Source organism: Dasypus novemcinctus, chromosome 14 (genome assembly GCF_030445035.2).
Source record: "Dasypus novemcinctus isolate mDasNov1 chromosome 14, mDasNov1.1.hap2, whole genome shotgun sequence".
In the NCBI taxonomy this organism is placed as follows: Eukaryota; Metazoa; Chordata; class Mammalia; order Cingulata; family Dasypodidae; genus Dasypus; species Dasypus novemcinctus.
In genome coordinates, this window is record NC_080686.1 from 72429859 (window position 1) to 72450539 (window position 20681).

Sequence of the window (20681 nt, forward strand, 5' to 3'; positions counted from 1 at the left end):
TAACTAACTTTGCTATGTATACACAATTTGTATGACCTTATTTAGTCTCTTGCTTCTCTGAACTGATTTTCCATTTCTTGATCAATGAAATGGGAATAATAACACTTGTCCTACAGATTTCCCTGGGATATGAGCACAAATGGTTTAATAGAAATGAAAATATTTGGTTCATTCCAAAGAACTGAAAAAACTGCTATAGACTCCATTTGGGATTCAAGGAAGTCACAAGATCAGTGGCATAGTTTCTTATGGTTTTCCTGATCTCTTAAGTGTAACTAAGATACTGAAAAAAGTAACTTTTCTCAAAAGTAATACTCTTGAGAAAAGGCCAACTCCAGCATTTGTGCAGTAGAATGTATCCCCTATTTAAGAACACAGTTCCTCCAATTGTCTCCTTTTCCTCACTCTCCAATCATAAATTTGCCTCTCTATGGAATTGTTCATTAAGCATAAATACATGCTGTAACACTTTCCATCTTCAAAAAAATAAATAAAACCTATACTTTTCATCCCCCCTCTGACAACCCCTCTAATTCTTTATTCTTCTTTTCAGCAAACCTCTCAGAAGATATATTTTTCCTCACTATCTTCATTTTTTCTTCCATTCTTTCTCAAAACCCTTAACCCCAGTCTACCCATGAGCCACTCCAAACAGGCTTGCTCAGTAAATTATAGTTTTTGTTAATAATATTATACTAAATAATAAATGTATTCAAAATGCCCATTTTTTCCTAATCATGTTTTTCTGCCTTGTAATTATTCTCTAGTTTTCAAGGATAGCCTAGGAATGTGTTCTGACCATTTTGGTTTTGATCTTTACTCTTTATCTTTCTTGAGCCCTAACTGTCTATAAAATTAGTGCTTTTTACTAGGTATTTCTAGGCATAATTATCTCTCAGGATTTTTTCAAAGACTAAATGCATGTTTAATGTTTATGAGTATTTTATAACTCAAAAAGTAATACAAAACCCAGTAATTCCATTCCTGGGTATATACTAAAGAGAAATTAAACCATAATCCACATAAAAACACAAATGTTCAAGCAGCATTATTCATGACAGGCAAAAAGTGGAAACCACCCAAATGAATGGATAAATAAAATGTGGTATAGCTATACAGTGGAATATTATTCAGCAACAAGAAATTAAGTGCTGATATATGCTACAACTTGGATGAACCTTGAAAAGTTACTAAGAGAAAACAGTCACAAAAGACTATGATTCCACTCATATGACATGTTGAAAGTAAGAACATTTATAGTGACATAAGTAGATTAGTGGTTGCCTAGGGTAAAGGGGGTGGGTAGATGCTGGCGGGTGAATGTTAATGGGTAGGGGTTTATTTTCATTACGATTAAATGTTCTAAAATTAGATTGCAGTGGTGGTTACACAACTATGAAGGTACTAAAAACCCTGAATTGTACCCTTTAAAGGATGATTTTTACAAATTGTGGATTATATCTCAAAAAATCAATATACAAGGTTAATTAATATCAGTAGTGATAAGTCCTGTTTATAACATGTATCTCCCCGACATGATGTTTTGAGAAAGGTACTTCACTTCCCCAAAACCCATAACCCTAGTCTACCCAAAGGAAACCAAACTCAAATTAGGGGATGTTCTACAAAATGCCTGACCATTATAAAACTCAACAAAGTTCATCAAAAACCAGGAAAGTCTGGGAACTGCCAGAAGAACCTAAAGGAGACATGACGACTAAATGTAACATGGTGTTCTAGATGAGATCCTGAAACAGAAAAAGGACATTAGGGGAAAAACAAATGAAACAGGAATGAATTATGGAGTTTTCTTAATTAAAACGTAGCAATACTGGTTCATTAATTGTAACAAGTGTACCATAATAATGCCAGATGTTAAAAACAGGGGCCTGGGTGCAGGAGTTGGGAACCTCTGTACTATCTTTGCAACTTTTCAATAAATCCATCACAACTTTTTAAAAAAGCAATAAACAATTCTTAGTTAATAGTTTCAGAACTTGTAGTACTAGTCATGGTACCAGTAATAGTGATAGTAGTAATAGAAGGCTCGTTAGCAGGATAGAGGAGAGACTTCAATTACCCCCCCCCCCTTTTTTTCACATGAAACACACATATACAGAGATAAGATTGTGCCCTCTTGAGGAAACATGATCTCAATTTTAACAATAAGATAGAAATCTACCCAGTTCATGTAAAAGAAAACATTCATGATCTTTTGTTAGAAGTTATATAATGATGACAGCACTCTGCCCTCTATCTGGGTCTCCTTTAGCAGCTGCATCTCTCTCTCTGCACTGGCACTGGAAAGCCAAGTACCCTATGGAGGGTCATATCTTCTCATCATAATAGAGATAATGGCATTTGCAATGATTTCTACAGGTCTATTAAGGAAAGATGGAGCTCCATTTCTTTACATGGAACTTGACATATTAAATGACTTCTAGTAGTTATGATATGCCCTGCTCTCTCATATCTCCCGATCATCATAAACGAAATCTCTGCAGGAACATTCTCCCCTCTTTCTCTACCTTCAGATTTTGGCTTAAATATCACTTAGACCAGGAAGCTCTTGTTAATCACCTTTAACCACAAGCCCAGATCAGACACTCTTAGGGAACCAAAATATTTCTCTGTTATAGCATTTATCACAATGTATTATAACTGCTCATCAGCTTATAAAGTGCATAAGGCCACTGGCAATTCTTTCTGGGTCACTGTTGCATCCTTAGGAGCCAGGACATGGACCAGTACATACTAGGTATACAAATGAATACTTTAGAGTGATTGGAAATATTCCTTCCCAATCAAAAATATATTGAAACATCATTTGCCCCCATAAATTGTGTGATGCTATTTCCCAAGGACCTTTATTTATACCCTAGGGCAGAGGCTGCTATGAAGAAGCAGGCTTCCATATTACCACATACCACGTGCACTGCTCAGGTGAAAATGTCGATGTTTAAACACAATAGCCCAAAGGTGTTTCTCAAATATGAATTTTTGCACTTTATTTAGGAAAAGGAATAGTAACAGAAATTAAGCTGTAACAATCACAGTGAAATTAATTGGGTATGAAAGCCAATCCCCAGGGCATTTCTTTCTAGAAGCTTGTTCCTATTTTAAGTAAGAGCTATTAAAATCCAAAATATAGCTATACTAAAAACTTGTGAACATTTTAGAAAGTGACAAAACTCATTCAAAGAGAGTTGAAATTAACTGAAAGCAGGAGGATTGCATCCAATAGCCATGTGGAATCTAAACCCCCTCCTGACATTGATGTGGAATGGACACAACCAAGCCAAGGTCCACAGGAAGGAGGAATACAGTAAGGATCAGAGTGGACTTAATGATACTCTATTCATGAACTATTGTGGTTAATAATTGAGAAAATGTGGGATTGATGTGGAAAAAGTGGCCATGGTGGCTGCTGGGTGTGGGGAAGGGGAGGAAGAGAAGAGATGTGGAGGCATTCTCGGGACTTGGAGTTGTCCTGGGTGGTGCCCCAGGGACAATTGCCGGATGTTGTATGTCCTCCCATGGCCCACTGGATGGAAAGTGGGAAAGTGTGGGCTATGGTGTGGAACATGGGACATGGGGTGCAGCAATGCCTGGAGATGTACTCACCAGGCGCAATGGATGTAACATGATGATGGGGAAGAGTGTCGTTGGGGGGGAATGGTGGGGTGGGGGTGGTGAGGGCGAATGGGGATCTCATATTTTTTTAATGTAATATCTTTTTAAAAAATGAATAAATTGAGTAGAATTTGGAAAAAATAAAATAAAATATAATATAATTATGGGTGGAATCAAGATGTATTCGCCAGCATCCCACTAGAGACATAATTTCCTCTCAGTCAACCTTAGAGATGTCATTATATTTGTTTCATTTCACAACTCCTTAAAATTTTTAAAATATATTTCAAGCAAAAAACTGAAATTTATTAAGGATTCATTTTACCAATTTACCTAACCACCACTTAAAGGGTTTATTTTTATTTTTAAAAAATTAAATGTTTTCAAGGACCCTCTAGCAAAAATTTGGAGTATTAAAACCCAGAAAAGGATCCTGGTTATACGTTTTGAAGTAATTCTTTCCATTCCTGAATTTATTCAACATTTCCCGAGGGCTACCTTATGTCAGGAACAATACTAAATCCCTGAGGAGAGAGAAATGAATAATCTTACCTGTGCCCTGAAGAAGTTCATAGTCTATTGGGGAAACAGACAGAAACAGCTCATTGCAGTAAAATGTTTTGGGAGTTGTATTAGTCAGCCAAAGGGATGCTGATGCAAAACACCAGAAATTGGTTGGATTTTATGAAGGGTAGTTATTTGGGTTAGAAGCTTACAGATACCAGGCCATAAAGCATAAATTACTTCCCTCACCAAAGTCAATTTTCACATGTTGGAGCAAGATGGCTGCCAACGTCTGCGAGCATTCAGGCTTCCTGGGTTTCTTCCTTCCAGGGTCTTGCTTCTCTCTGGGCTCAGGTTCCTGTCTTCCTGGACCTTGCTTCTCTTTCCTCTATGAGCTTACTTTCCAGGGCTCCAGCTTAAGACTTCAGCATCAAACTTCAACATCAATACTCCAACATCTACTCAAATGTGGCCAGTCTCGAAGCCAAACTCAGCATGTAAATGCAATGCCTTCCCCCCAGCGTGGGACATGACACCCGGGGATGAGCCTCCCTGGCAACGAGGGACCACTATCAACTACCAACTGATGATGCAACTGGAAAATGACCTTATACGGAAGGTTCAATGCGGATCAGCAGAATATCCATGTCTACATAAAATACCATGACTTTAAAATGCTGTTTGACCTAAAGTAAGGGGGAAATGGAAAGGAGAAATGAGTTTATATGGCTACGAGTTTCTAAAAAAGAGTCTGGAGGCTGGCAGAAGGTTTGCCCTCATGCACAACTGAGCAGAGTCAGAGAGACAGATAAAGCAGATACAACCCCCAGATATTGGTTCCTTTGAGGGCTAAAGAGACCCATGGGAGTTATGGTCATGGCCGATGGGGTTAACTACCAGGGCAGATGGCCCCTCTTTGGAAATGGTGTTTATGTGTGATGAATCTGGACTCAGATGGGATCTCCCTTCATAAGACTTTCATGCTAATGTGCTGGAGGTGCAGTTAATGTTGGGGTTTAAGATATATTTAGGGGATTTGAATCTCTGGACTGACAATGTGATAGCCAGATCCTGAGCCTCAACAGACTCCAGCACCTACAATCTGATTTATTGGACTTACCACACTCAGCTAAGATGGAGGTGAAGAAGGACAACCACCACACCATGGAGCCTAGAGTGATTACAACTGAAAATGGGAGGATTGCATCCAGCATCCAGGTGGAATCTGAGCCTCCTCTTGACATAAAGGTGCAATGGACACAACCAATCCAGTGTCCACATAGAAGAGGTGGCATTGGATTGGGAAAAGTGGACATAATGGACAAAGGGTATGGGGAAAGGCAGGAAGAGATGAGAGGTGGAGGCGTCTTCGGGACATGGAGCTGCCCTGGATGGTGCTTCAGAGGTAATCACCGGACATTGTAAATCCTCACAGGGCCTACATGATGGAATAGAGGAGAGTATGGGCCATGATGTGAACCAATGTATATGCGGTGCAGAGGTGCCCAAAGATGTACTTACCAAATCCAATGGATGTGTCATGATGATGGGAACGAGTGTTGTTGGGGGGGGGGAGAGGGGGGGTGGGGGGGTGGGGTTGAATGGGACCTCACATATATATTTTTAATGTAATATTATTACAAAGTCAATAAAAAATAAAAAAATTAAAAAAAAAAAAATACTCCAACATCAAAAACCCTTAACTCTGTCCTTTACCATGCCTTTATCTGCGAGTCCCCACCCACCAAGGGTGGGGGCTCAATGTCTTACTGGCACAGGAGGTTTGCCTGATTACTTAATCAAGGAAACCTCTGAATCCAATATAATCTAAGATGCCCAGAGGAAAAGATCCATTTACAAACATAATACAATATTTCTTCTTGGAATTCATGTTAAAGTATGCATGGGAATCTATGGCAACACAGTAGAGAGGAGTTACTAATCTTTAATCAGGTTGCAGTTCTTTCTTAAAGAAAGAAAGAAAGAAAGAAAGAGAAAATGTGCTCCCCTCACTGCCATTAAGTGAAAAGAAGTAAGTAGATATTAAATGTCAATTCAGTGTTTCACCTGACAATTGTAGGGAAAAATATGAAGGTGGATGAAATTTAATCCTTTTAGTTATGAAATTTAGCAGAAGTGTGTTGCATACTTAGAAGAAGCTAAATATTTTGATGGCCATAGTGGGACTAGCACAGTAGATAGCTCATCATTGAAAATGCAAAAGACTTTCATAGGGTAAAAATGTAAAGGAAAAGAGAATGGGCTTTGGCTTGAGTGGACCTAGGTTTAAATCATGACTCTGTCTCTTATTAATTTTGTGTTTTAGACAAATCACCTAAACTCTCTAAACATCAGCTTCTTCATACGTAAAACTGAAATGATTCTAGTTTATTTATTAGACTATTATAAGCATTAAATAAAATAATATTTATATTGTACTTAACAGATTGCATGGTCCATCAAAAAGGGCAATCTAATTGTAAATCAAGCCAAGGATTCAAATGTAGGGTGCTTAGTCCTTGGCAGGGAGTGAGAGGATGTTGGCAAGTGTGAAGCAGTGACTTGGTGTCAAAGAACCTGGAGTACTATGAAGGGGACAATGACAGAAATAAAGGAGATGATGATTACTATAGATCCTTCCAAAGCTCAGAATATTTATCACTGAATTGAGCCTTATATTCCCTGTGGTCAATTAAAGTATTTACTCAATCTGAAAAGTCTGCTTGGGAAAACTTGGGCTTCAGTCAAGCTCTTGGCTGAGTAGACCCTCCCTATCTCTAAAAGAAGTCAGAATCTCTGGAATGTGACAATCACACCTTCCACTGAACAACTCCTCTGCTGCCAGTGAACACATATGGAGTGTTACTATCCTAGACATACTGAGTCAGACAAGAAGCTCAATGAGCACTAAGTGGAGTAGACCAGGAGGAACTAGGATCCGAGGTGGATCGCATTCTTGGAGGACAGAGAAAGCTTGCAAGAAAGTAAGAAAAAGGTCCTGGAAGCAGAAGGGCATAATAACTTGAAATAGGAGAATGCCTTATAGGTGCCATTGCAGACAAGCAGTAGAAATAGGTGTGGCTCAAAAGAGATAAGGCTGGGTGGACTGGGGAAGAGTGTGGACTGCAACGTGGACCACTGTCCATGTGCTGCAGCAGTTCTTCAGAATGTATTCACCGGGTGCAGTTGATGTGCCTCAATGAAAGAGTTTGTTGATGTGGGAGGGGTGGCATGGGTGGGGTGGGGGGGTATATGGGACCTCGTATTTTTTTAATGTAACCTTTAAAAGAAAATAAAGAAGAAGAAGAAGAAATTTAAAAAAATTTTTAAAAAGTTTATCAAGCAAAAAGAAAAAGAAAAAGAGATAAGGGCTATGTGTGACCACAGGTGAGAAAGTCTTAGAGCAGATGACATATGGAGAACCAGGAAAGGAGACAAACAATTTCTGTTGATCCAGAGATAGATAATAACAGCAAAAGAATAACATGATCCTCACTTCGGAAGACTTGCAGAGAGTCCTTAGCTGGGCGGGAGGGGGGGACAGAGATGTGGTCAGGGATAAAGCAGGGCCCCAGGATCAGAAGACTCAGAGCACTGGGTAACAAAAGCAGACTTTCCATCATAGGAGACCAAGATGGGTTTTATTACCAGGATTAAGTACAAGGTTGGGACCTGAGTTTAGAATAAGTACTAATGATGGAGCAGGTACCTAAATGCAGAATCCCTGCTTCTACACTAAAGACCTCTCTAAGGACACGACAACCCCCTCTATGCCAGGACAAGATAGAGGTTGCTTAAGTGAGACAGCTGGGAGATTAGGACGATGAGGAAGGAAGAGGCAATTCATTCTATCTTAGGTACTTTTTAAGGTCTAGAAAATCTTCATTGAGGAAGCTGAAATCTCTCAAATTTCATGACACTGACGATAACTGAAAACTTCTCTTAAAATGTATAAGGAACCAAGTGCTATTCTTGCAGAAAAGCAGTTATCTCCCCACCAAAAGACAATCACAGCTACAATTTGAATTTGTCCTTCATATAGTAGGAGTAGCATAATCCCTTCTTGTTCTCATTATTCAAAGTATAATATTTTCTTTATACTTTAGTGCTTTACAGTTTCTAAGCCCTATCACATTTATCATTTTATTCAATTTTCTCAATAACTCTATGAAGTAAATTAGACCATATGATCAAGTATATTTTTAGATGTGGAAAGAGAGGTACAGATAAGATTGATTTATCTCATTAAGGTCTTAAGACCAATTAAGGAGTCAAAGTCAAATGATCTAATGCTGAGTCCAGGGCAATCCTCAGAATCTCACTGAGCATTTGTGCGAGAGTGAAATATGCTTAATTATTCCCATTGTTAATCTTATTCCTGGGCAATCTTTGATATTAACCTCATCCCATTTAGCATCCTACATACTGTGCATTGCTTTACATGGGAATAGGGACAGGTGTAGGTAACATTTCAGAGTTTGCTTTCTGTGTTCTCTATCTCCCTTTATCCTGCAAGAAAGCTGTGCAGTGAGAAGAGCAAAAGCTTGGAATTCAGGCCAACTTGGATTCCAATCCCACCTCTAAGACTTCACCTCTTCTGCCAAAGTACCTGCCTACATTATACCTCAGTTTCCAATTTGAAAAATGGAGGACATAATACCTATTTTGTAGGGTTTTGAGTTGTTTAAATATGATAACATATGTAAAGTGCCTCATCAAGTATCTGGCGCATAGCAGATGTTCAATAGTCATTAGCTTTTTGTTTTAAACAATTTATCCTTTTCTAATTATTACATTGCCTCATCTGAATAGGGGATAACGTTGGGTCAGTTTTACAGGGCAGCTGTAAGAAAGACAAAGATAATTTCTCAGGTCCACACGTAAGGTGCATGGGGATGGTATTAGGCCCTAGGTCTCCCACCGCTTGTCACAGACATTTTTGGTGCCCTGTGCCACGTTCTTTTGCCTGCTTTGATTTCAGGCATTGCTATAGAGGGTAGTTCCTGCATGCCAACAGCATCCACATCAAGCACCCACTGTCCCCTGTTTGTCACTCTTCTTTCCTGCCCCAGATTCTCTCTAATGCCGCAGGCATGCAGGGGACATTTAGAGGTATTAAGATCCTGAAGGGCACCCCTCAACAAATGGGAAATGGCAGCCAGTGGATAAGTGCTCCAGCCTCTCCTCCTTCCTTCAAACAGACAACTCGGAAGTGCATTGCTTGAGCTTCCACTGCCCACAGTGGTAGCTAGCTCAATAATGCCCTCTGTTTGGTTTTTCCTCCTCTGGATTACTCTCCTCTGTACTTTCAGTCCTACTTCATGAAATCACCTCCCAAATAAACTACCTGCACTTAAGTATTACCTCAGACTACGTCTTGGGGACTAAAGGTTTGGCGGGGACAGGGTGAGGGGTTATTTTGTTTTGTTTTCATTTGTGTTTACACTGCATTTCTCTTCATTTCTCCATAGGTCACCAAGATGCTGGCAGTGGTTGTAATTCTGTTTGCCCTTTTATGGATGCCCTACAGGACTCTTGTAGTTGTCAATTCATTTCTCTCCAGCCCTTTCCAAGAAAATTGGTTCTTGCTCTTTTGCAGAATTTGCATTTATCTCAACAGTGCCATCAACCCAGTGATTTACAATCTCATGTCCCAGAAATTCCGTGCAGCCTTCAGAAAGCTCTGCAACTGCAAACAGAAGCCAACAGAGAAACCTGTTAACTACAGTGTGGCCCTGAATTACAGTGTCATCAAAGAGTCAGATCATTTCAGCACAGAGCTTGAAGATATCACTGTCACTGACACTTATTTGTCTGCCATGAAAGTGTCTTTTGATGATACTTGCTTGGCTTCTGAGGTAACAAAAGTTGATTCATGAATTCAAAGATAATGAACCACAAATAATATGAGAATCTGTGCAGTTACCAACAAAGGAAAATGGGCCAATAATTTTATGTGAAGACAGAGCAAATAAACTCTTTGCTGATGCTCTAACAAGTCCTGGCCCAAGATATTTTAATCATCAGAATGATTCATATTTTCCTTCTTACCAAACTAGTATCACAAACCATAGAACAGAACCGGAAAATAATCAAACTGTGGAAACTGAAAGTATAGCCCTTTCATTTAATTTGAAAAATTCTCTGAATTTTCTTGGGCCTTGCAGTTTATATAAAATCTAGACATCATTTTACATAATTTATAAATAACCTTATCGAATGTGATTTCTTAATCACCCTTCAAAACTCATCTATACTTTTGGCAACATGCAGATTTTTAAATGCTTGCATTTAGTATTTCATTTTAACAAAGTACAGTGCTACTTTATGAATATCTAAGACTTTATGAGAAAATAGAAAAAACACATTTTTTGAGTAAATATGTGTTTTCAGGCAAACATGTTTGCTGTATTAAAAACAAATAAACCAAATGTCATATTTATTTATAAAATTCAGAGATAATTTTTAGATCTTACAGAGTAGGTGGTTATCATTCAATTTTAATATAAAATACACCTCCAAATTATCCAAAATTACAAATTAAGAAAAGCTGTAAATTTTATTGTGAGATAAATCTAGCTTTTGTCAGCTCTTCAAGACTTCTAAATGATAGATTGGACAGGAGAAATAGCAGGATTAAATAACTGTGAAAACGCAAACTACTGTGCAATTAATATTGAAAAGTAGAGCCAAGACAAGAATACGTATTTGAAATAGGTTTTAACTTTTCTCAGAAACTTTCAAGGAAAAAAAATCTTTTTTGAACATTCTTGTGAATAAACTACTGAGCCTTGTCAAGTGACTCCTGCTAGCTGAATCTAGCTTAAAAGTCTGAAACATTGTTGAAAGCTTGGTTGTTTTTCTAAGTCTGCCAAATTCTGACTTTCACATTTCCCAGCAAAGCCTTCCACTGAGCATGGAGCCCAAGGATTTTTAACTTGTCTGCAATTGTCTCTCTTTCCTGCCTTGCTTGTCCTTTGTATGTTCTTCTTTTTTTTTTTTTTTTCCCAAATGTTAGTGATATTTATTTTGTTTACAGATTCTAAACTAAAACAATGCAGAATTTCTGCTGGATTTATTTTCAATAGAGTTAAAACTGATTTCAACTTACTATCGCTATCTCTTCTTTCTATTGATCAGACTTGCTATTCCAGTGATTATTAGGGAGGTGTGAATGTGAATCTGCCCAGGACATTGTCAGGCCCTGCTTTGCTCTCTTTCAAATGACTCACCTACTGAAATCTGGCCAATCAACATCTCCAAGTGTATAAGTTGCCTTTGGTGATCATTCTGTAACAATGAATTTTAATCACTGGGTCAAAAAGTACCAGGTATATGCAAAAGCATATTTTGAGTTGTATATATATTAGTACAATAAAAAGTTTTAAAACAAAAAAAAAGTACCCTGTATCTTTAAGTGTCCCATAAGCTGGCATTTTCCCTCTCTAGCCTATATCCCTGTTGTGGATTTTTCCTGGACCCTACTTACTAATGATAGCTATCCCACCCTACCTTCTTAATGAAGAATACATCATTCTGTTTTGGAAACTTCTGCTTTAAAATGCTGCTTCATGAAGACTCTGCCATCCAGAACCCACTCCAGGATATGCTTTTTGAAAACTGGCCTCATCTATGCCAGGAAGACATTCTTATTCAGTCACAGTATCAGTAAAAAATCCAAGCAAATATTTATAGGAAATACCCTAAAAGTCTATCTGCTTGACTCTAAGCAATGCATTTTATCTGCTTTTTCATCCTGAATTAAATATTAATCTTGGAATCACATAGATAGAGTACCAGAGTAACGCAACCTCAACATCAGGCATGCACAAGTGCAGGCACATACAAGCACATAAACATATGCACATAAATTGCTTAACCAAGAGATTGAAGTACAGTAGATTTTTAAAAGTAGGGACAGAAACTAATATCATGTAGCATCTACCATGTCCCAAGCAGGCTATTAAGTACTTAATGATATTATCTTCATCACAGTCTCACAACAGCTGTGATTTCTCTAATGATCAGATCAGGGGTCAGGAGACCCTAAATTTATAAACTATAAGGTTCAGAAATAGAGAAAATTTGGTTTTCTTTTTTTCTCTTTGTTAATACCAGCATGATGATTAAAATTTCTGTGACTTGATGGCCTAATTAGCAGAAATACTTCACAGAGTGGTAATATCAGATGTTGAAAAACATTTACACTTTGTTTTACATAATGTACTCAAAACATAATATACTCTTCTCCTGTTGTAAATTTAATACATGGGCTCAGCTTTTTCATTTTAATTTTTTTCGAAGTTATTTGCTAATAATCTGTTAGCTTTGAACCATCTGGGAAATTCAAAAGAATATAGTCCTTAGTGTTTCAACTCTAAAGCAAATGCCATTATAAAATTAAATGTTTCCATGCAATATCCAATGGACATTTGAGTTTACACATAGGAGATATAACTTTTTAAAGTTTTCTTTATCACACAGCACTAAATAAAAAAAAATTTCCATAAATAATTAAAAATTTAATATAGCATCAAATGAAAAAGAGCTAGATTAAAAATTGTTATTAGAACAAAATAATACTATTAAGGGCCTTCCTTATTCATATTCCTTGAATTATTTTATTACTTCCTGTTTCATTAATTGCTGAGCATCTTTGCTTAGATCTTGCATCTGAGGTAATTAGATAAAGGGCACACATCATGAATAAAGCAAGCAAACATAAATTCTTTCTCAAGACTTCTTCGTCAGTGTCAGGAGTATATTTCTAGAATATATCTTCCAAAACAAATATTCTAAATGCTGAAGAGAAGTGGGAAAAGTCCACACTGTCATTCTTAAGCAGGTTAAATGCATAGAATTTGACAGTATACCAAGACATATGACTAGTTGAGTAAAACAACTGGTGAAGTCAAAGGAAAAACTGTAACATGGAACATAGTTTATTGTAACCAAAGTTTAACGGAAACTTGATATTTTTTCATTTTTAGAAGAATGTGTTGAAATAATAAGAACTATTATTTTAGCAAAGTCGATCTGGTGTGTTCTTAAAGGACAACAACAACAAAAAGTTATGTCATTCTAACCTATGTTAAATCTGTAAATATGATAGTAGAAAGAAAACATTAATTTTTTAGGGAAATTAGATTTTTAATAGTTCAAAGATTTGAAATGGATACCCAAGGTTCTATGAACTCTACAAGTATTATATTCAACTTGCTTTTGCCTCAACTGCAACTCACAAAGGGAGGGATTGGAATATTTGTGTGTGAAGTAAGGAAATGATATATAAATGGGGGAGCACCCAGAAGCAACTAGTCAGCACCAGGTTCAAAGAAAATTATTTTCAAAGTTTGGAATCACTGGTTACCCTAGTAAGAAGCAAGCTTGAACATCTCTAGGAATTTATTTTCTATTTATCTTAGCCGTCTACAGTTAATTAGCCACCAAACTAAAATTTGACTAAGTAAATACAAATTTTCAAAGTAATGCACATGAAGAAATCTTACAGAACTCTGTAGTAATAAGTATATTTTCTTTCCTTCCCATTTCCCCATCAAAATTTTCCTCGCAGAGCATTGCTTTCCTCAGGGCATGAAGATTCATCAATCTTTATTCAAGACTAAAGCTGGATAGGAAGTACCTTAAATAAAAGTGTAAATGTTCTTTCTAAAGTACCTATGTACAAGAAAATGTGTTGTTATTCTGAAAACTTTCCTGTTTTCATAAAATCACTTTCAAATTATGGAAAGATTAATGCTCCTAAGAATTTTATTTAACTTAAGTCCCCATTTATACTGTAGGAATCATATGTGGGATCCAACTGTTCAATGTGGCTTTTCCCTACGAGCTTAATTAACGGTTTGGCATTTCAGAGGTTTCAGTCAGAAACCAATAAAAGAGCAGCCAATATATGCAAAACTGCTGTAGAAATTTGTTTAAGAAAATGAAAGCCTCTGCTCTTTCTTGAGGAATTAACAATGCAATGAGAAAAAGAAGAACAATATAACATCACTTTATAATGTAAATCTGTGGTAATATTTAGAATGTGAATTAGAAATGTCAGAAATAAGTTTTAAAGAATCAATTGTTATAAGTCTATTTGGAAATGCTTTAATATGTCTTTTAAGGTAAAGATAATTTACATGTTGTGATTTCTATTTTCATGGACTGTAATTAGAAACATCAATTAATTTAATTCTTAACTTCCTTGATTATATAGGCAAAAAGCATAGAATAAATCCCTGCAATATTTTATTTTTATGCTTAGCTGATACATATAATCTAAAATCACACAGCAGCAAATCTCATTTATGGGAGCTGAGCGTTGGGGAATAGTTTTGTTCCTGAGGTGGTTAGCATCAAATGGACTATGCTGACAAACTAATTTTATATGCTTCTGATTTTTTACTCAAATAATCTTTTGGAAAGAGTGGCCAAAATGTTTGTACACAATGTTTTCATGCCTGTTTACATAGTTTTACACCAAGCACAGTCCAATATAAATCCATAGGAGGTAACTGATTCGTATTTCAGAAATTACATCTGAGAAAATGAAATAAAGGGGCTGGATGAAGTAGCACAGCCGGGGCAATACATTGTCGGAACTCTCATATCCAGGTCCAGCAAGAAAAAAAAAGAGATAGTTTTATGATCAATAAACAGCAAATCCGCAAAATAATTTGCTGTATGTCCTCATGGAGGAATATCTAGGTCAAGTCCATACCATAAGCTCTCAAATGGAATAATGGAAATGAAAGCATTTAGAAAAGTATAAAATTTAAACAGATGGGATGAGCAATGGCGTTAGCTACATCTCCTGTAATTTACCAAGGTTTGAAGAAAGAACCTATAAGTGATGATTTCATTCTTCACAGAAATATGAGCTTAAGGTTTGTACATATGGCTGTTCTCTGACTTACAAAGAAGAGTATATGAGCTTTCTCAAGAATGTTATAAACTTGAATTGATAAATATGGACCCTTTTCAGAAAAGAAAAACAAACACAAGACAATAGAGTAAGACTACACTAATCAGAAGGTGGAATACAAAACTCAGTACATTCTCTGTATTCCAGAAATGGCACAAAATGCTCCAGTAAGGAGGCCAAATACCTCACTACCTAATCAGGGATAATAGGTCACTTCCACCGTGGTATATGTACTTCCTTTGACCCTGCCTCAAGATACTTTCCTTTAGTATGTGATTCTGATGCCTCCAGTCTTCTGATCACATCTTGAAAACCACTGAGTCCTTCATGTATCACATAATTCTTAATAAGCCACTAAATGGAAAACTCCTTGAGGCTAAGTCTATTTTATTGTTCATATTCCATAAATCACCTAAATATGGATGGAGTCCCTAAGTATCTGGTAAACTAATGAATAAACCAGTGAATCCCAAACTAAGGATTGACAACATTCTAAAATCTTTTGATGTCACCCAATTTGCCTGCAGATGTATCCTCACAATGAGATAGTTTTTGTTTGTTTTTATTTCTTTAAACAGTTCTCCCAGCTCAGTGAAAGGCACTGCATCAAGTGTGATAGCTGATGAACAGAGTAATCCTTACATTTGCACCATTCTTGCTGATTTTAGTAACACTTTCGTATCCATCTCCTAATTTAATAAGAACAAATAAAGAAGACCAAAACATTGTCTCTGTCTTCAAGGAGATTACATTTTAGCGATAACACATTAGCAGAGCAACATATAAGAAAAATAGAATGTATAATTCAAGCTAAATTGTGTGATTTCAGACTACAAAAAAACTGAGCACTTCACAGAAAAGAAAGCATCAATAAGGCCTAGAATAGTTAAGGAGCACTTTGTAGAGAAGGCAGGACTTCTTTGAAGGGAAGATCTCATTTAATTAGTTAAAAAAGACAATCCATGGGAATAAAGAGAATTGTTGGGGGAAGGGAGACATTTCAAATTTAAGGGCAAGGCTCTGATCACTAAGGATTTGTGTTCAAAGCAAAACTGGTCCATTCAGGATTGATTAAGGAAGGCAGCTAGTCCTTTGATGTTTGCCACCACCATTAACACCCCAAGAAAAGGAAAAGTAAACGAAGCTGAGAATATACCTGTACTGATATCTGATAAGGAAATATGTACCCATTCATAAGAATAAAAAGTAGAAATGTATATGCCAGCTAAGCTTAGTTTCTAAACTTTATGAATATCATTTATCTATAGAAAATATAGTATGTTATTTGTTTTCAGGTGTTATAATTCTAAAAAATATTCTTGTAGTCCTAATTTTCCAAATGAAAATAATATATATCTTTGTTTCTGTATTGTCATCATGTATTTAAAAATATGTGAACATGTGCATATATTTCAGGGGTCCTTAACAACACTATTTATCCCATTATGCTAAATATAGAGATCAGATCTAATTCAGTCCCTTCATAAACCTGAGCTTCAGCATTAAATATGAAATTGAAAATACATGCTATTACTTCAGAGTACCTGTGACACACTTGCTAACTTGCATGTAGCTTATGATGTGCCTCTGAATATTTTTAAATAGTTTTAGAAAGTTGTACTCTGATTCACATCATCACTTGGGAACTAACCATCATGGTCTTGTTGGACAAAGACTTTTCTTTAAGCAAGCTTTGTATTCTGCAGTGGGAAATCGTGTCTCTATTCCAATGTGTACATTACAAGCAATAAAGCATCAAACTGAGATCTGGCTCTTTAGTTTTCTTTTTCTCGCACATTGTTTCCAGTGTAACTTGACCTCAATTCACTTAATCCAGTGATACCCAATGTGTAGAAATATACAACTGCCAGTTTTTGGAGATGATTATAAGTAACACAAATAGACATTTAAATTAAATGTGTATTGAAACAAATACGACTATTTCATCATGTCCATGATTTCACTGTTATAAGTCCATTTAATATTAGTATTAGATGAGGCAAAAATCATAAGAGTTAAGAAAGTGACTGAAGTCTGGGCAACACTGTATAAAAGAATTGTTTCCAATGTCTTTGTTCCTTTTTGAATGATAGCAGCACAGACTCAGATAATACACTTATGTGTTATTGTAAAGCAAATTGATCTGTTACTTTTGTAACTCCAAACTATCTCTAACTTACATGGAAGAGGCAGGGTAAAAGTGCACAGATTATAAAGTTCAACTCTGTGTGAAAGCAGGTTTGTCTAGTCCCTGGGGCCACTGGTAGAGTACACAGCAGCATTTGATAAAGTTCATTTTGGCAGGTGAAAGGAAATGCTTTCTTAAGTAGATCTCAAGCTTTGCTTGAATGACCTCATTCTTTCACACTTGGAGAACACAAGAAATAAAACAAAATAAAAAACATACTTAAGCACTGTAGCATTCAGTGAACAAGAGAAGGTTTATTTAAATGATTCAAGAATAAAGCAACCTTGCCATCACTAACACTATCTACTGTTCAAAGCTTTTTTTCCTTTATATTATTTTGTGTAGCATTGCCTATTATGTAGATTTTCCCTCAATTCTCCAGGTAATTGGTTTAATGGGATTTTACCATATTCCTCTTCCCCAGCTCTCCTGAATATGCTATAAAAATCAATGAGGATGGTCGCAGCAAGGTGTCATTGTTGACAATTAGTGATCTGCATGGAAGCCCAGCTAGAAAAAGAGAATGGGAGGGATGAACTATTTCCAGGAAAATCAAAACATTTGTCCCAGGAGCTTTGCCCTTAATAGGAGTAGGGGGGGAAATGGAGGAGTATCATTGCAGGAATGTCCAGTTAAGTGAAGACATTTTTTTTTATTTTTAAGATACCATATATTTGAGCATGTTTCTGAATTGATGAGAAAGATCCAGAGCTACAGAAGTTGGCATTACCTTCCAATGTCATGAAACATACTTTGTGGCATGTTCTCTCGAGATGTATAGTCACTCAGAAATATAATGGTTATTTATTTGATGTTATATAGGTTATACCAAAAATCTTTAATTTGAAATTATTTCTTTTCTGTTAAGGCTGAATATATTTGAGGTTGTATGAGCCATTTACTTCCTCTATCACTTTTTCTGTTCATGTCCTTTGCTTTGGAATACTAGAGTATGAGAGTTTTTTTTCTTGCTTTTGATGGCATTCATTCAAACAAACACTCGCATTTCTTTTCACCAATGCTACTATTTGCCATTTAATTATTTCAGATATATAGATGTATTGGGGAGAAATGTGTGAGTTTGTACTTTTTATGTGCTCAAATCTATCAGTGTTACATATTATGTTTTCCCCGTTGCTTCTCAAATATAGAAAGTTCAATTGCACCCTTTGTGTTAATAAAGTGATTTCCATTCTTTAAAAAAATCAATGAAGGCAGGCTTTTGTTCACTATGGGGAGCAAAGTACAGTGACTAGCTCAGTACCTGGCACATGGATGCAAATTTTTAAATGAATGTTCTTATTAAAGAATTGAATTTCATGAACAAGAAGCACTGTATTAACAGTGCAGACACTGAAAGGTTGTAGGCTTCCTCAATCTGAAGCACCGTCCAGTTATTCATATTAACCTTAAAACACATTCAGCTTCATGATTCGGGTCTGTTTTCTTCTTCTGGCATGAAAATCCACTAAATGTTTTCACCCCATCCACTCCACAAAATTGCCAACTTTACTGCGGGATTTGTTCTAAAAAGTAAGGCAATGTAGATGAAGCTATCCAAATAAGCCAGCCATAGTAGCCACTTGTGGTGCTTTGTATCACATGTCCTTGACCCTCCTTGTGATTTCAGCACAGTGGTGGTGGACAGTTCCACACATATTGCAGCTATTCCACTTCCAACAAAGCAAGGTGTTTTTTTCTGCATTTCCATCTCAGAGTTTTCTTCAAAGCTGTGGAAAGCCACTCAGCATGACTTTAAGTAGTCTAGATTTCTGGGAGTTACTGCTCCTGGAGGACATCCTCAATCACTGGCTGGACAAATATTCCAGCCTCTCATCTTCAAGTGTATTACGTCTGCAATATCAGAGCGTCCCTAGTAGGACTGAGGCCCAGTTCTCCATAGTGGTACCCAGCTGAAAAGCTCTACCCTCATTGGCTTTTCCTCCTTTCTGGTTCCACTCTGTCAACTTCCTAACATCTGCTACCAGAAATCATCTCCAAAATGTTCCATTTGTACCCAAGTCCTTGTTTCAGGCTCTGGTTTTGAGAAACATCAGTGCTACAATTTAAAAATAAACAAAATAAAATAAAAGTGGATGATGGGAAACGGACTTGGTCCAGTGGTTAGGGCATCCGTCTACCACATGGGAGGTCCGCGATTCAAACCCCAGGCCTCCTTGACCCGTGTGGAGCTGGCCCATGCGCAGTGCTGATGCGCGCAAGGAGTGCCCTGCCACGCAGGGGTGTCCCCCGCGTAGAGGAGCCCCACATGCAAGAAGTGTGCCCCATAAGGAGAGCTGCCCAGTGTGAAAGAAAGTGCAACCTGCCCAGAAATGGTGCTGCACACAGGGAGAGCTGACACAGCAAGATGAAGCAACAAAAAGAAACACAGATTCCCATACCGCTGACAACAACAGAAGCGGACGAAAAAGAACACACAGCAAATGGACACAGAGAACAGACAACTGGGGGATGGGGGTGGGGGGGGAAGAGGAGAGAAAAATAAATAAATAAATAAATCTTTTTTAAAAAAGTGGATGTCTGGTGAGTAGTGGATCATAAATATCATCTTGAAGATGAAAAATCATTAAGTGGAACTGAGAATAGATTTCACTGTATTTCCCATCAGAGATCACCTTCTAAACTCTCAACAAGCTGACATAGTGTATGTGTGTCAATTATAATACTTCTAATATAGCACAAATTTTATGAATCACAGAAAAAGAAGGTTGTTTCTCTCTACTCCAGAACCATAAAGAACCCTGTCATTTCAATACATCTTCATTCTCCTCATTCCCTCTTACATAATTTGTATTTTGTTCTTAGCACCCAGTCATTGTATCTGTAAAATAGAGATAGAAATATTTACCTCATGGGAAAACTGTAGAATTACATCAATCTACTTTTAAAAGTAGTTACGAGATACATGCCCCATGGTATGAATTAAGCATTTCCTAACAATAATTGAGCAGACTCAAGATACAGAAATCTAACCACATCAAGCCACAAATATTCATTGAGAAATGCTATATACAAAGCAAGTTCCTAGGTACTGGGATAAGGCAAAGAAGACAATAGGAGTTGACCTTAAGAATCTTACAATTGGACTTAAAGAGACCAAATATAAACATTTTAAATTAGATAACAGTGCAAATTTTAACTAGAAGTCCAAGAAGGCAAGATAAGAAAAGGGAAAGTGCATGGTCAATTACCCAATTACCGAAACAGACAACAATTGTGATGAAAATTCAGAAAAGAGAGAAATCACCGTCTGTTAAGACAGCAAGATGAGACCTTGAAGAGAGTGAGTTACGAGCTGAATGTTAAGTGGTGGTAGGATATTTTGTTAGTTAGGGTTCTTCAGGGAAGCAGAATCAACAGAATCTGTAAATAGTATGAGGTAAATAGTATAAGAGTCTCTCACAT

At 36.9% G+C, this 20681-nt stretch overlaps 1 protein-coding gene across 1 annotated transcript in view; it reads left to right on the top strand.

Annotated features, from left to right (window-relative positions):
• TRHR (thyrotropin releasing hormone receptor) overlaps positions 1-16831 on the top strand; it is a 52841-nt gene extending 36010 nt beyond the window's left edge. The window contains exons 3-4 of the mRNA XM_004457587.2: positions 9609-9995; positions 13712-16831. Of these exons, the coding sequence (XP_004457644.2) occupies positions 9609-9995; positions 13712-13735 (411 nt within the window). The 3' untranslated portion in view covers positions 13736-16831. The remainder of the gene's footprint in view (positions 1-9608; positions 9996-13711) is intronic.
• The last annotated feature ends 3850 nt before the right edge of the window (positions 16832-20681 follow it).